Source organism: Oryctolagus cuniculus, chromosome 3 (genome assembly GCF_051225735.1).
Source record: "Oryctolagus cuniculus isolate XC-2025 breed Fujian yellow rabbit chromosome 3, ASM5122573v1, whole genome shotgun sequence".
Lineage (NCBI taxonomy): Eukaryota > Metazoa > Chordata > Mammalia > Lagomorpha > Leporidae > Oryctolagus > Oryctolagus cuniculus.
Genome location: NC_142869.1, coordinates 153,616,409 through 153,631,892, shown reverse-complemented (window position 1 = coordinate 153,631,892; position 15,484 = coordinate 153,616,409). Strand labels below are relative to the sequence as shown.

General features: G+C 38.9%; 1 protein-coding gene across 1 annotated transcript; it reads right to left on the bottom strand.

Moving 5' to 3' along the window:
• Window positions 1-2,967: 2,967 nt before the first annotated feature.
• LSM8 (LSM8 homolog, U6 small nuclear RNA associated) lies at window positions 2,968-10,739 on the bottom strand. The gene is made up of 4 exons (XM_002712115.6): window positions 10,474-10,739; window positions 9,399-9,439; window positions 5,930-6,057; window positions 2,968-3,206 (listed from the first exon to the last, which is right to left on the bottom strand). The coding sequence occupies exons 1-4, from the start codon at window positions 10,502-10,504 to the stop codon at window positions 3,116-3,118; spliced, it is 291 nt and encodes a 96-aa protein (XP_002712161.1). The 5' UTR covers window positions 10,505-10,739; the 3' UTR covers window positions 2,968-3,115.
• Window positions 10,740-15,484: the final 4,745 nt, after the last annotated feature.

The window sequence follows — 15,484 nt, the reverse complement described above, 5'->3', positions numbered from 1 at the left end:
ATTTGTATTATGTAAACCAAAGCTGTACATGCAGTCAACTTATCAAAGGGTTTTAACCTAAAAGCAATGTTATTTTAAACTATTATTTCAGATAGCATCTTTTCAGTTAAAAAGAAAAATATTAAGGGCTTTTTGCAGTCAATTGCCCTTTTCAAATAACTTTGTATTAAGATTTTTCTTTCATTCATTATTAAGCTGGCTTTAGATCGTGCCTGACACAAAGCACAGACAGAATTATAGGCTAAAACTGATTTGAGCCCTCGTAAATAAGAAACCAATTACAGAATAAGAGCTTCATTACATAATATAAAAAAAAAAAAAAAACTTGACACTGCATTTTAATCACTCATGGCTATGGTTCCTTATAATCCTCATGCAAAAAACACTTCAATTTGAATTGGTTATAAGCATTAAAAGCCAACCATATGTATGCAGGAATAAAAAAACTGCACATACCACACAGTATATTATCATCCACTTCTCCCATAAACCATTAATAAGAGGATATAAGGGCAAGTATTTAGCCTAGCGGTTAAGATGCCACTTTGGGATGCCTACGTTCCATGTCAGAGTGCCTAGGTTTGAATCCTGGCCCCTCCCCCAATCCCAGCTTCCTGCTAAAGCACACCTTGGGAGGCAACAGGTGATAGCTGAAGTAGCTGTGCCCCGGATTGAATCCCTGGTTTTGCCTATCCCCAACTGTTGGCACTTCAGGAGTCAACAAAGAGATGGTTGCTCCCTCACAAATAAACTAATTTTTAAAGACATGAAATGATCCATGTATTGGGAGTATTTTACCAATATTAACCAGAAATAGGTCTTTATAGAGTGTTTTAAATTAAATTTCATAAAGGAGATAAACCATGTGAGAAATCCATTACTGACAGAGAGAACTGAAGTTAATATTTACTTGTTTCTGTTTAATTTGTACTGGTATGTCTAGTACTTTGGGGAAATATTTGATTACGGACTTCATTTGTATTATTAGAATGAAATTTTCTCAGCAATTGAATGAATTATATTAATGTTTACCAAATGCCACTGCTTAAGACTATTTGTTTCATGGTATTTAATTAAACTTGTTCAAGTCTGCTTTACCAACTTTGATGTATTTTCATTTTATTATTAAATTGAATAGAAAAATCTTACACTACAACAGCCAACTATTTATTAATAGCCAATGCTAGTTAATCTGTCCTTCCCACAGGCAGTACTAAACATCAACCACGTTATTCTCCAGGATTATGACCAATGAAGAAAACATCCTAAATGTTTCCTTTTACAAAGCTGTGAGAATAAAGATACTGCCTATGGAAAAGATTTTGGGAGTCAAAAGCACTATGTCTAGTAAAAGTTTTAATTATTTAAAAATGTGAATGTAACCCACCTTTATAAACGCTCAGATAGAATCCATTTCAAAATTTGCACAAATTGCCCGTCATCTCTCCTTATTGAAGTGCACTGTTTATCGTAAGCCATGGGCTAGCAAACTAGCCCTCAGGCCTAATTTGGCCTATTGTCTATTTTATAAATGAAGTTTCACTGGAAGACAGCCAAGAGGATTCATTTATAGAAGTGTATTATCCATGACTGCTTTTGTGTTACAATAAGAGTTGACTAGTTATGACAGAGACCATATGGCCTTCAAAGCCTATTTACTGCCTCAAATATTTACTATCTGGATATTTACGGAAAACTTTGCCAACTTCTGTTATAAACACCCTTGTCTAAAAACAAAAACTTGTTTTATCTGAATTATAAGGATGTATATTTTACTTAGTTCTCATCAAAGAGATACACACTTTGGTCTACAGAAGTTGATGAGAATTCTTGTGCACTACCCTAAATATCTAAACAGTATTGCAACACTGTTTCTATGATTTCTTTAAAATGTAAAGTTTACTACTTAAATCTAATTTGAAAACAGTGAATCATGAAAAAGTTGTTGGTAATAATAGCAAGCACTAGTTTCAATGTACACGTAAGGTTTATTTACTCACATTTATAAAGAACACCTTTAATATTAGAAACTCCCCAATTTTTAAGATTTTTTTTTAAATTTGAAAGTCAATTATGGGGGCGATGGGGAGTTGGCATGGGTGGGGAGCCGACAGAATTCGACAGGTATCCAGAGTTATCTTCCATCTGCTGGTTCACTCCCCAGATGGCCACAATCGTCAGGGCTGGGCCAGGCTAGTCAGGAGTCAGGAAATCCATCCTGGTCTCCCACTTGAATGGCAGGGCCCAAACACTTGGGCCATCTTCTGCTGCTTTTCCCAGGCTGTTTTAGCAAGGAGGTGGATTGGAAGTGCAGCCCAATTAGGATGCCAGCGTCACAAATGGCAGCTTTACTTGGTACACCATAATGCTGGTCCCAAAACTCTTCCAAGTATTTAAAATTAAAAGCTATGAGGGCTTTTAAAACAATTACATAGAATTAATTTCTTCAAGTCACATACTGTTCATTAAAGTCAAGAATGTGTTCGTATTACTTTCATGTCTCACTTATTCGGCATCCAAGGATTCTAAAAATATCTTCCTCCTCAATCCTATTCTTGCTAATCATCCTTAATATCAACTCTCCATTTTGGACCCCCAAAAGTATTAAAACTGTGTTAGCATTTTTCTTTTTCTGAACCACACATTTTTACCCGAGCCTTTCAAAAGCACTGGCAAAGCATCACCAGCGCTGTGCAGATAAATGCCTAAAGTTCAGGTAACTGTGCAATTTACACTCCTGTGACTTTTTTAAAAAAAGAGAAACTAACATCCTGAACCACCAATTCTACTAGAATGCTTCATGGCATACGAAGTTCTCTTTTCAACTAGTTTTCCATAAATTTCAATTAAAATTTCAGAAAGTACCAATTTCTTTCCAAAAGTTTTCAAAGTTACTATTAGATTTTCATAGTATTTAATACAAAAATAAACCAAGCTACCAAACATGACATAAGCAAAAAAAAAAAGTTTTTTCAATTAAAGGTAGAAATATTTTAATTTACATATTACAATGAATCACAATTACATGTTCATAAAAATTCCACACTCCCACCATCCTCAGAATAATCAGTTTCTATACAAAGATTTACAGACGTCCAGCGTATGCAGTTCTTCCTCAGTGTGCTACAGAGTTCAGAGGTTCTGCTCGAATATTCCCCAAGTCAAGTGCTGAATCTGTCTCTTCATCAATTTCTCCAATGACTGCACTGTAATTATTTATGGAGGAAACAATTCAGAGTTAAATACATTTCTGAAATAAATTTACATGTGTTTCAAAAATCTTATTAAACAAATCAAAGCACGTAGCATAATTCTTTCAAAAAATAACCTGAAAAGGCATGATAAAAAAGAAAACACTTAAGGTAAAGTAGAAACAATAGTTTCATGAGTCAGTGAATTAAACATGTAAAAAATAATTTGACGATAACCTTAATATGAGAACCATTCATTATTAGAGTAATTAGATGGAACAAAATCCATCAATGATATATAATAAACTGGTTTCATTTTTCTATGTGTATAGGTAGAATTCTTCACATACAAAGATTAAAGCAGTAACAGGTACTCTGGTATCTATCAAATGATTTATGTGATTTGCTAGGGTTAAAGCTAGGAAGCTTTTCCTTGATTCAACACTAACATAAAATCTGCAACATTAATTTCATTAAATCATGACCAACTGATGACCTTCTAACTGCATATAATCAACATTCTCACCCAGACCACAGGCTGTGCAAAAAATTGGTAATTTGTTAGATTTAAATTTGGTAATGAGAGTAAATTCAAATATTTGTAATATAGAATTTGTTTATATTTAAATAAACCCTGAACTCCCTAATAAATGAAAAGGAGCTAACCCTGGCAGACCGTATTATTTTCTCAAAATAAAACAAATTAAAGACTTTAATTCCATCTTTCAAGATTTAGTATCACTTAAAGTCCTTAAGGGTAATTCAAAAGCCAGCTCTCCAGAGAAAAAGGGGGAAGCTGACTTGCAGCGCCCCCTGGTTGTCGTGGGGCAAACATCCTATTGGCAAATTTCAAACCACTAACAAGAAAGACATCAATCAACTGGTTGGCAACATTCCTGAAAACATGAGCCAGTATAAACTGGTTCCAACATACTACTGAGTATAAGGCAAAGGTTTTAAACTTCACAGAACTCTTAAAATCAACTATTAAAGATAGCTCCTATATCACCAACATTGTTAAGGTCAGGGCCCTATCTGCTTTGCTTCTTCCTCATTCTTTACAGCTCACTTTATAAATTCACTGAAAAGTCATCTCTATAAAGTAATTTATGAACCCCTGATAATCAAATCTAAATTTACTAATAAAGTATTCCTTCATTTTTTCTTTCTTACCTGTCCCCCAAAATAGTATCTCCCCCTGCTTTCAGATCTTGATTCTATACACTATTCACTAGAAAACTGATTCAACATTCAACCACCCTCTATAACTGTACTAATATTGGCCACATGTGACTATTAAAATTAATTAAACAGGATTTAAAATCAAGTTCTTCAGTCACACACTTTTGAAATATTCATCAGCCACACACAGTCAGTAACTACTGTATTCAAAATTGCAGAAACTCAACGCTTCCACCATTGCAGAAAGTTCTGTTGAACACTGCTCTAGAATGTTTCAGATTTTTCTTAAAATGGTACCACGAAAATAGTTCCAAGGGCAGGCGCTGTGGTGTGGTGGGTAAAGCCACCACCTACAGTGCCAACATCCCACATGGGCACTGGTTCAAGTCCCAGCTGCTCCACTTCTGATCCAGTGCTCTGCTGATGGCCTGGGAAAGCAGTAGAAGATGGTCCAAGTCCTTGGGCCCCTGTACCCATGTGGGAGACCAGGAAGAAACTCCTGACTCCTGGCTTTGGATTGGCACAGCTCCAGCTGTTGCAGCCAATTGGGGAGTGAACCAGCGGATGGAAGACCTCTCTCTCTCTCTCTCTGCCTCTCCTCTATCTAACTCTTTCAAATAAACAAATAAATCTTAAAAAAAAAAAAGTCCCAAATTGGCTATTGGTGTGTCCTAAGTTATTTGAGGTCACAGAACAAACAGAAGATATCTTATCAACTGTGGCTCCTTAAGAATGCTAACATAAAAGGGGACTTCAAAAAGTTTGTAGAAATTACTTTCTTGCTAACATACCAGGGATAGCAATGGACAATGCCCCTAGTAGTTGGGTTACTGTTGCTCTTATGGGAGACCACGATGGAGTCCCTGCTTCCTGGCTTCAGCCTGGCCAAGAGCTGGCTATTGAGGCCATTTGGGAAGTGAACCAGTGGATGAATTCTCTGTATCTCTCCCTCTCTCTCCATCACTCTCTAACTTTCAAATAAATAAACCTTAAAAAAAAAAAAAACCTGTGGAAACACAAAATCAAAAATATACTTTGGTGCAAAAAAGCCACTGGCAATCCACACTTTCTTCATAATACAAATTTTTCCACAAACTTTTTGTCTGTGCCCTAAAATTCTGCACCAAAATAAATTCACTTTTAATACATTTTGCAAAAATGTTTTGAAATCTCATCCAGAGTTACAGGTAGAGGGAGGGGGAAAGAGGGAAAGAGAAAAGGAGAGGGAGAAGGAGAGAGAGAGGGAGACCTTCCATCCACTGGTTCACTCTTCAAATGGCTGCAATGGTCTGGGCTGGGTCAGGCCAAAGCCAGGAGCCAGAAACTTCTTCCAGGTCTTCCACGTGGGTATAGGGACCAAAGCAGTTGGGTTATCCTCTGCTGCTTTCCCAGGAGCATTAGCAAGGAGTTGGATCAGAAGTGGAGCAGACAGGATTGGAACCCTTATGGGATGCTGGCGCCGCAGGCAGCAGCTTTACCTATGCCACAGCGCCAGCACTCTCCACTTCACCGCTTGTATAATTTTAAGATGCCTAAAAAGGACGTATTTTACTTACACATTGTCACCTCTTACGATGTATAACCCTAGTACCACCTGTTCTACTCCCTGTGATGAGCTGAATACTCGTTCATGGCTTTCATCCAAAATCAAATTAATGGTCTGGTCAAAGCCTTTCAGTGTTCCCTGTAAAAACATAAAGGACAAAAATACAAATATTTTATTTTACTTGAATGTATATATTCAACCTTACAACCATTTAGTCATCAACAGACAGAAGTTGTCTATTTTATGTAATAAGTCCACTATCAAATAAACTGACTTCTTTTAAACAAGGGAGATTTGAAGGAAAACTATATATATATATATATATATATGTATATATAGTTGTCTATTTTATGTAATAAGTCCACTGTCAAACTGACTTCTTTTAAACAAGGGAGATTTGAAGGAAAACAATATATATATATATATATATTTAAAAATAAGGAAGAAACATACAGACCAGCTACAGCAAAGTAACACACTGTATGCTACAAACCAGGACTAGGTACTGTGCCCAACACACTGCACATACTATATCAACTAATCTCTACCCTTTGAGTTCATACTGTAATATCCCTATCTCAAAAAAGAAAAACTAAGGCACTTTCTCAAGGTCTCATGGGTGGTAAGTATCAGAACGAAGACCTGAAACCACAAAAGGCTAGCACCAACGCCAGACCAAATGAAGTATACTATTCTATCCTAACCAACTAAATTAATTTGCTGCTTTTTCAGAGTCAAATCAGTCATATTAATATATGCAAATTTCAGCCGGTGCCGAGGCTCACTAGGTTAATCCTCCGCCTGTGGCGCCGGCACACCGGGTTCTAGTTCCGGTCAGGGCGCCGGATTCTGTCCCAGTTGCCCCTCTTCCAGGCCAGCTCTCTGTTGTGGCCCGGGAGTGCAGCGGAGGATGGCCCAAGTGCTTGGGCCCTGCACCCCATGGGAGACCAGGAGAAGCACCTGGTTCCTGCCATCGGATCAGCGTGGTGCACCGGCCGCTGGCCGCGGCGGCCATTGGAGGGAGAACCAAAGGCAAAAGGAAGACCTTTCTCTCTGTCTCTCTCTCTCACTGTCCACTCTGCCTGTCAAAAAAAAAAAATGCAAATTTCAATTGGTAATAACAGCTAACACTTAATAAACAATTACTAGTTGCCAGTATTCTGAGTCTCGTGTATTTATTATTATTAAATTCTCTATAGGTACAACTAGGCTTTGGATAAAGGAAAACAAAGATACAATACAATTCAGTAACTCAAAAGCTAATCTCCTTTCTGAAGAAACATCAGCTTATAATGGTTTGTGTTGGTTAAATCTCAAGCTCACTATAAATGATTGCATGTTCTCAAAGTCATATACATAAAGTCAGAATGACACAGAGAAACCCAGGACCTAGAATTTGGAAGCAAGATAATGGAGTATTTGGCTATACTAGTTAGCAAGTGGTAGTTATCACAAGCATTCACCCATAATCTCTTATGTAACTATTCATTCTATTAAGTGAATTATCAATCAATACAGAACTACAGGGGAGACATATGGCCTAGTGGTTAAGATGCCCATGTTCCACATCAGAGTACCTCAGTTTGATACCCAGCTCCTGACTCCAGCTTCCTGCTAATGTGGACCCTGGCAAGAAGCACATGATGGTTCAATTAAGTGGGTTCCTGCAATCTACACAGAACTGGATTGAGTTCCCTGCTCCTGCCCTGGCCCAGCACTGGTTGTTACAGGCATTTGGGGAGTGAACTAGCAATATGGGAGCTCTCTGTTTGTCTCTGCCTCCCCAAACAAAACAAAACAAAATCATGACTATTAAACTTCAGCACTCAAAAGTCTCTTGTATAGTTTTCCTTTTTCTATAAAATTAAGATGATTTTTCAATTTACTATCTACCCTATTAAAAAAATAAGAAAACTGAAACTTCAGGTTTTCACAAAATAAATTATTGGCAATTATGTGTTAGTAACAATACGTTTATTTTAAGTGCTGAGCTTAAAATATTTCAAGCTGTTTATATTTGACAAAAACAAAAAAACAAACAAACAAAAAAAAACAATGTGAGGTGCCTAAAAAGACCATTGAGTTCTTCCTTGATTAAAGGGGAAGCATGGCAGCTGTCCTTGGCTTGGGAGTTAAATCCATATCAAATCTCCATTTGGTTCTGTCATTTACTGTCTTTGTGACTATGGGAAAGTAACTCATTTTCTGCAAGCTTGGTTCCTAACTTAGAATACAGAACCCTCTTCCCAGGGTTATACTGACAAATGAATAATGATGTAATACATATAAAGAATCTGGTATATGATATACATTTAGTAAATGGTAAACTCTAGAACTGTGGCCATAGTTGTCACTAAGAAGTCACTGATAAAATTTTAAGTGTTCAAAACAAAACTGCAGAATAGGAAATTAACTCGAAATGATTAGATTATAAACTAACTGTGCCCTTGGGTTTTTTTGAAAGCAGCAATCACAGCATAAATTACAAACCATAGGATAAATTCCTTTGATCAAATTCCAAATACAAATATGTCACAGGAAGTTTTGTCTTTGAAACATAAGGTGGAGTAACAACTGAGAAATATCTTCAAGGAACAGACTGAGGACATATAAAACAGGGGACTTCAAAAGGTTCATACAAAATTCATGTTATCTTTTTAAAAAAATTTATCTACTAGGCACAGAGACAGACAGTGATCTCCCATCCGCTGGTTCACTCCCCATATGCCAACAATAGCAGGCTGGAATAAGCTGAAGCCAGTAGACAGGAACTCAAAACAGGTCTCCCTCATGAGTGGCAAAGACCTAATTACTTGAGCCAACACCACAGCCTCCCAGTCTGCATTAGTAAAAATGCTGGCTGGAGTCAGGACCCATAGCTGGGACTCCAATATGGAACACCAGTGTTTCAATTAGTCTCTTATCCTTGGTGCCAAATGCCCGCCGCTGCATTATCATTTAGGCCTATTTTCCATGAGATTTTGAAGTGTTCTTTTTATATAAATTCAGAGTCAATCATCATTATTTGCCAAAGACAGAGGTCATTACAACCTTTGAATATTCAAAGGATACTAAGATCATAAAAAGCTCAAATGTTCATATAGATGTATCTAAATCATTAAAAATTTCTGATTAAAAATATACAAAGCTTCAAATGATTATTATGATTCATCTGGTGAATGTCAGGACAATAGCACTGAATGGTGAAAGAAACAAAAATAGAAGACAAATTTAATACACAAACCTGCAGATTAGACTATAAGCTCTCTGAAGGCAAAAGCTATTCTTCCCTCAAAAGCCTTGTAGGTAACACAGAATCAACGTTTATTAGTGAAGAACATAGGGACTGGCAGCAGAGAGACAGCAATAAGGAGACAGGTGTACCTTGGTGTCCGGGTGTTAGACATCGGAGGCTTTAGTAAACATTTACAACCACCAAGCCCACAAAGCCAAGCAGAGAAGGAAAATGCCAGACTTACCACGATCATTCTCCCATCGGAAGTAATAACAGCTACCGTTCCTGATAACTGAATCAAGGAAAGCTTGGAGAAGGCAAATTGAGCACTTAAGACTCTGGTAAGGAAACAGTTTGAATACTACAGAAAAGGTAACACATCTAAGATTCAAGATGGCCACTGCGTGAAAACTTAAGATCATTTCTAATGTCTTTAACTCCGACTCTGTGATAATTATGCAATTAAAAAGGGGAGAGAAATAGCCTCTTTCTCCTTGTGATCAGTGTCTCCTGTATCAGAACAGCCACTTTTCTGCTAAGAATGCTGCCTAATAAATCTCTGATGTAAGCAGGACATTTCCTCCTTTCTTAGGCCTATTCTCTCTCAAATGAAAATTGGGTGAGTGCTAAATTAATTAATGTTCATTTCAGGCACGTTAAGACACCGTCTCCCAGGGCCTGTATCCTGGCATTCCAACGAAATCTATACTCAGTGCCATAAGGTACCAATAACACTTGCATCATGAGACGCCTTCAGTCCTGAACTTCTGTTTCCAATTTTGAACGAGAGCACACCGTAATATTTTTGCCCTGAGACTTCAAAACGGCAACATTTTAAACGATACTTTTAAGATTAAAAAAATAAATAAAAACTACCGCCCCTCACTCTAATCCAACAACAAATGTGACTTCATTTTATCAACAATTAGAAACGCCAAGCCTACGAATGAAGCAAGTACAGTGCAAAGATCTGCAACACGCTCGTTGCCGCAACCGTTCACCTCATCCCCAAACTTGCACACACAGGCCAATCAATCAATCAATCAGAGGATCTATCAATCAGGGAAAAGTTGGCCACAATGACATTCGGGTCGGTCTGTGTCTCTCTCAGTGTAAAATCGCCAGGCGTCCCGAGCCCGCTGGAACGCCGGGAGGGGAGCCGGGAGGGGGTCGGCTGCTCCGGAGGCTTCACCCGCTCACTCTCACCCCGGGTCCCGCCGTGGCCGGGATCCCACCCGCCCGCCGAGCCCGACCCCCGCCGCTCTCGCACCCGCCCCGCTGTGCCCGGCCAACGCTCACGGCAGGCGACCGGAGGATACGGTTTATGTAGTTTTCCAAAGCGGACGTCATGCTGCTCGGCCCGGAGGTTCCGGGGCAACAGAGCGGCGCCGGCGACAATTAGAGCTAAAAGGGCCCGCCAGAAACACGAAGCGGCTCGTTCCCGTTGGCGGAAACAAATATCGCGAGAATTGCGGCACCGTGGGCCCCCGCAAGTCGGAACTTGGAAGGAATAGGCCAATTCAACGGCAGGAGGCGGTGACGAGTTTCTGCGCGTGCGTAGTGGGTTTCCGCTGGTCTTCCGGCCGGTGATCCGGAAGCGGGGAGAGACAAAAGCCTGGGGGTGGTGGAAGAGCGTGAGCCGCTTCCTAGCAGCGGTGGGAGGCGTGAAGCGGGAGAGCGAGTGTACTAGCCGAGGGGAAGGCTGTGGGAAAGTTGTGTGGCTTCAGAACGCGCAGGAGGAGATGGAGTAAGGTGTTGTCTTTAGGAGGAAATGGAGGAAGCGTACGGACAGGGACGTGGACTCCCCTGTGCTGTTGCACGGGCCGAAAAGTAAACTAAACTGAAGAAGCTCCTGGCCCAAGACCAAGTTAGCAGTGTAACCACAGATGTTACCTCCGGAGAAGCCGGCCGTGAAAAGCGGCGGTGCTGGCCCCTTGAGGAACCTAAATGCGAATGGGGAAAGGTGTGTGCGCTGCCCAGGCAAACGGCCGCAGCTTGGGCCGCACCGCGGTGCGAGGTGTCCTTGCCTCTGCTGACACCGGTCTTTAGAGGACTGATGGGGGTCGTAGGTGAGCACCAGACCAGGTGCTGGCTCACACCCTGGTAACCGATTGTGGCCCTGCACGACTCCTGTCACCGCCTCTGGGCCTCGGTTTCCTTAGACCCTGCCGGGATCGTTTTGGATATTTCTGGATGGTACTAGAAAACGTCACTCTTACCCCATTATTTCACTGTGGTAACTGATGAGGTCTGTACGCAAGACACTTCCGCTGTGTACAAGGAGTCTCTGATTTTAGTTAGTCTTGTCTTGAACGGGAGAACTGTGGCCTGAGGTAACTTGCAGTGTCAGCAGTTTTCCCCTGGAAAGTGAAGCATTTATCTGTTCATTAAATCATGCCCACAAAAGTACGGACAAGGTCACTCCCAAATATTTTTATGCACTCATAAACCACAAATGTTCTTCATATACCCTGGGAAACAAATTACTATCTTCCAAAAATGGGAGGGGAAAAAAAAGATAGTGTGTGATTTGCAAATACTAGGCTTTGAAATAAAAAAGTAATTGATGGTAAATGAGGTCTTGTTAGTAAGTTCCTTTTTAGAAATAGCCTGTGTGTCACCTTTTTACAATGAATGTAGCTTTGTATTTCTTAAGTATTTCTTAAGTATTTCTTTGTATTTCTTTGTATTTCTTTGTATTTCCATTTTATTTCTTTGTATGTTCTTACGTTTTGAAAATGTTTATTGACATAAAATAACTTAATGGAACTAATTTCATCATAAATACATTATAAGGCTATAACATTGTGTTTTCCATTAAATTAATTTAGGAGGATAGCAGATACAGTGTTTGGGGAAGCATCACAAAATCTCTGGGTTAAATTTTTTAATTTGTGTCTTTAAACTGCTGTACTTTCTGTGATGCCTAAAGATAGCAGTTGTGGAGGCAAAGCCTAGGAATAGGCAAAATCTATTTATTAAGACATAAAAAATGAGTTACATCTGGATGTAAAGGTTGCATATTAGATTTATCTTAATTAGCCTTGTGACCATGGCTGTATATGAACATAGAGTTTGGTGTCACAAAAAGGAGAATTGTTAGAGCTCTAATGGGAAAACTAAAGCATATATAAAGATCTGACAACTAAAAAAATCATGAAGAGGTACAATGAGTGTTTGAGCTTGATTAAAATCAAAATCTCTTAATGTTGCTCATTTAAGTGATATTCTGTCATTCCTAAATCATTCACCAAGTGTACTTGAAATTAAAACTAATTTTATTCCATTAATTATGAATCTAAGTCTTGAGCAGAATACATTAACCTAAAGGATGAGATTCTTTGAATCTGAGGAAACTGAATTTCTGCTTACCTGTGAATAGGTCATGAAAAATCACGATAGTAATTTGAAAATTAAAATATTGGTTTTAACCTAGTGAGATGGGAACTTTTGTTGACTTTTATTTTTGACTCATGTATGTTCCTACAAGTTGGAAAGGTGGCCATTAATCATATATGTGTGTGTGTGTGTGTGTGTGTGTGTATGGAATAGATCTAGCTAGGGTTCTGGGCAGAAAAAAAAATGGCTTATATAAATCATGGTCTCTTCTTACAAGGAAGTGGCTGAATAGTCACAGAGTTTTAATTACAAACATGAAATAATTTGTGCATGGTAAAAATAAAGAAATAAATGATAATGGAACTCAGTTCATTTAACACTATAAATTACAAAGTGCTTTTAAAGGTTATTCCTTGTAACAAAAATATTTTAAACTGCAATTTTTTTTAAGGAAAAAAAGTTTTTTTTAAAAGATTTTATTTATTCATTTACTTGAAAGGTGGAATTACAGAGAGGAAGAGACAGAGAGCTTCCATCTTGTAATTCACTCCTTGAATGACCAGAACTGCCTGGGCTGAGCCAGGCCTAAGCCAGGAGCCAGGAACAATATGTAGGTGGCATGGCCCCAGGCAAGTGGGCCATCTTGTGCTCCTTGCCCTGGTGCATTAGCAGGGAGGTGGATCAGAAATAGAGCAGTTAACATGGGATGCCAGCATCACAGATGACAGCTAAAGCCACTGTGCCACAACACTGAACCCTAAACTGAATTTCTTAAGAGATGCAAAAAAACATAAATATAACTGACTTGTTAATTAAGAAGCAGTAAAGAATCATGATTAAGAGCATAGCCTCAGAAACTGTTTGGATCCTGTGTTACTCAGAGCAAAAGATTTAGCCTTCTGTGCCTTGGCTTAGCCAATTGCAAAATGAAAAAAAAAAGATGACACTTACCTCATCAAATTGTTGGGGAACCAAAAGTAATCCATGTAAAGCATGATTTATATTAAGCATTCAATTAATTTTATTATTCTAAGGACATGGAATCTACCATAGGTAACAACATTTTTCTTAGTCCCAAAACAACCCAATACAATGTTTTGTTCCCTGCCATGTGTTCTGATTGGGCAAATTAAGTAGTATACATTGTAAATGCTTAGGGAAGAGGAAGATAGAAACAGGTGAAAATCTTGGAAAGTCGGCATCAAAAAATAGGACTTAAATTAAGGCTTCAGGAAAAGTACAAATCAACTAGGTAAATTAAACATGAGTTAACATTTAATGGAGGTAGGAACTGAAGGCTAGCAGGAGTCCTGGGTGTGAGTTTCTGGTTTGTAGTAGTAAGAATGGAAAGACCAAAAAAAAGTGATTTAAAGACAGAGGTTGGGGCCAGTGCTGTGGCGTTAGGAGGTAAGGCTGCCGCTGCAGTGCTAGCTTCTCATATGGGTGCTGATTCGAGTCCCCGCTACTCCACTTGAAATCCAGCTGTCTGCTCTGGCCTGGGAAAGCAGTAGAGGATGGCCCAAGTCCTTGGGCCCCTGCATCCACCTGGGTTCAGATCAGCATTGCTCTGGCCGTTGTGGCCATCTGGGGAGTGCACCAGCGGATGGAAGACCTCTCTCTTTCTCTCTTTCTCTCTCTCTCTCTCTCTCTCTCTCTCTCATTCTGCCACTGCCTTTCTGTAGCTCTGCCTTCAAATAAATAAATCTTTTTAAAAAATGAGGTTAAGAAAGGGAGTGAGGCAGATTGAATCATGAATGGCATAGTAAAAGTGATTAGTGAATCAGAATTGTAGGAGTGGGGAGTCCCAAGAAAAGGCAGATGGCTTGTTAACAAACTAGATGAGTCCAATCTGCAGAACTGGGTGGACATGATTTATGTTGCTCATTAGCCGGTGGTGAAGCCACAGAACATACTGGTTGCACTTAACGATGGCATGTGTTTTACCCTGAAGTTTTGGAGAACCGGTCCATCTCAGCAGCCCACCCTCAGTGTATAAAGGATAGTAGAAGTTCGTAAAATACTTAAATGTACTTTTATATGTTCTTTACAATATTTTAAGTTCTTTAAGAGACATTTTTAACCAACACCTCTCCAACCACACTCTCCTACACTTTAATTTTGGAAACTATATCAGTCTGTTTGACCTGCTACAACTAAATGCCTTAGAATAAATAATTTATAAACAACGAAAATTTATTTCCTAACAGTTCTGGAGGCTGGGAAATACAAGATCAAGATGCCAGCAGAATAAGTGTCTGAGGGCCTATTCTTCGTAGATAGCTCCTCCTTGCTGCATCCTTAAATAGCAGAATGGGTAAGGAAGGTCCCTTCAACCTCGTTTGTAAGGGCATTAGTTGCATTCATGAAATCTGAGTCCTCATGACTAATTACTTCCCCAAAGTTCCCCCAGTTCCTAATGCTATTACATATTTATGCTTACGTATTACTTACACCAATTATAATTAGAGGATTTGGAAAATGAATATTCCTATTAATGGTTGGAGGCCAATATGTATTGGTTCCAACATACAAATTTGGTGGCCCAGAGCAGAAAACAAAAAGAATAATATAAGCATTTTGGCTACAATGTGATTATGAATTAATGAAATTTTTCATATTAAAAAATGATTCACATGAAATAGAGCTTAACAGGGAAAAAGGGATCTGAGAAAGACCATCTTAAACCCAAATAAATGAGCAGTGGTTCCCACACTTGGCTGTGCAATAATAACACCTAGAGATGTTTAAAATCTGTTAAAGTCTGGCTCCCACATTCAGGCATTGTGAACTAAATGGTACAGCAGAAGAAGCTGGGCATCAGGATTCTAAAACATTCCAAAGTGACTAATATGCAACCGTTTGGAAATCATAATGTCTTTAGCATTAACAGATAACAATCAAAATATTAGCTCATTTAAAAGAACTTGTAAAATTACTAAAGAAGAAATGCTATAGTGGCTTAAAGAAGTTTACCTTTTAGAAAAGTTGAAG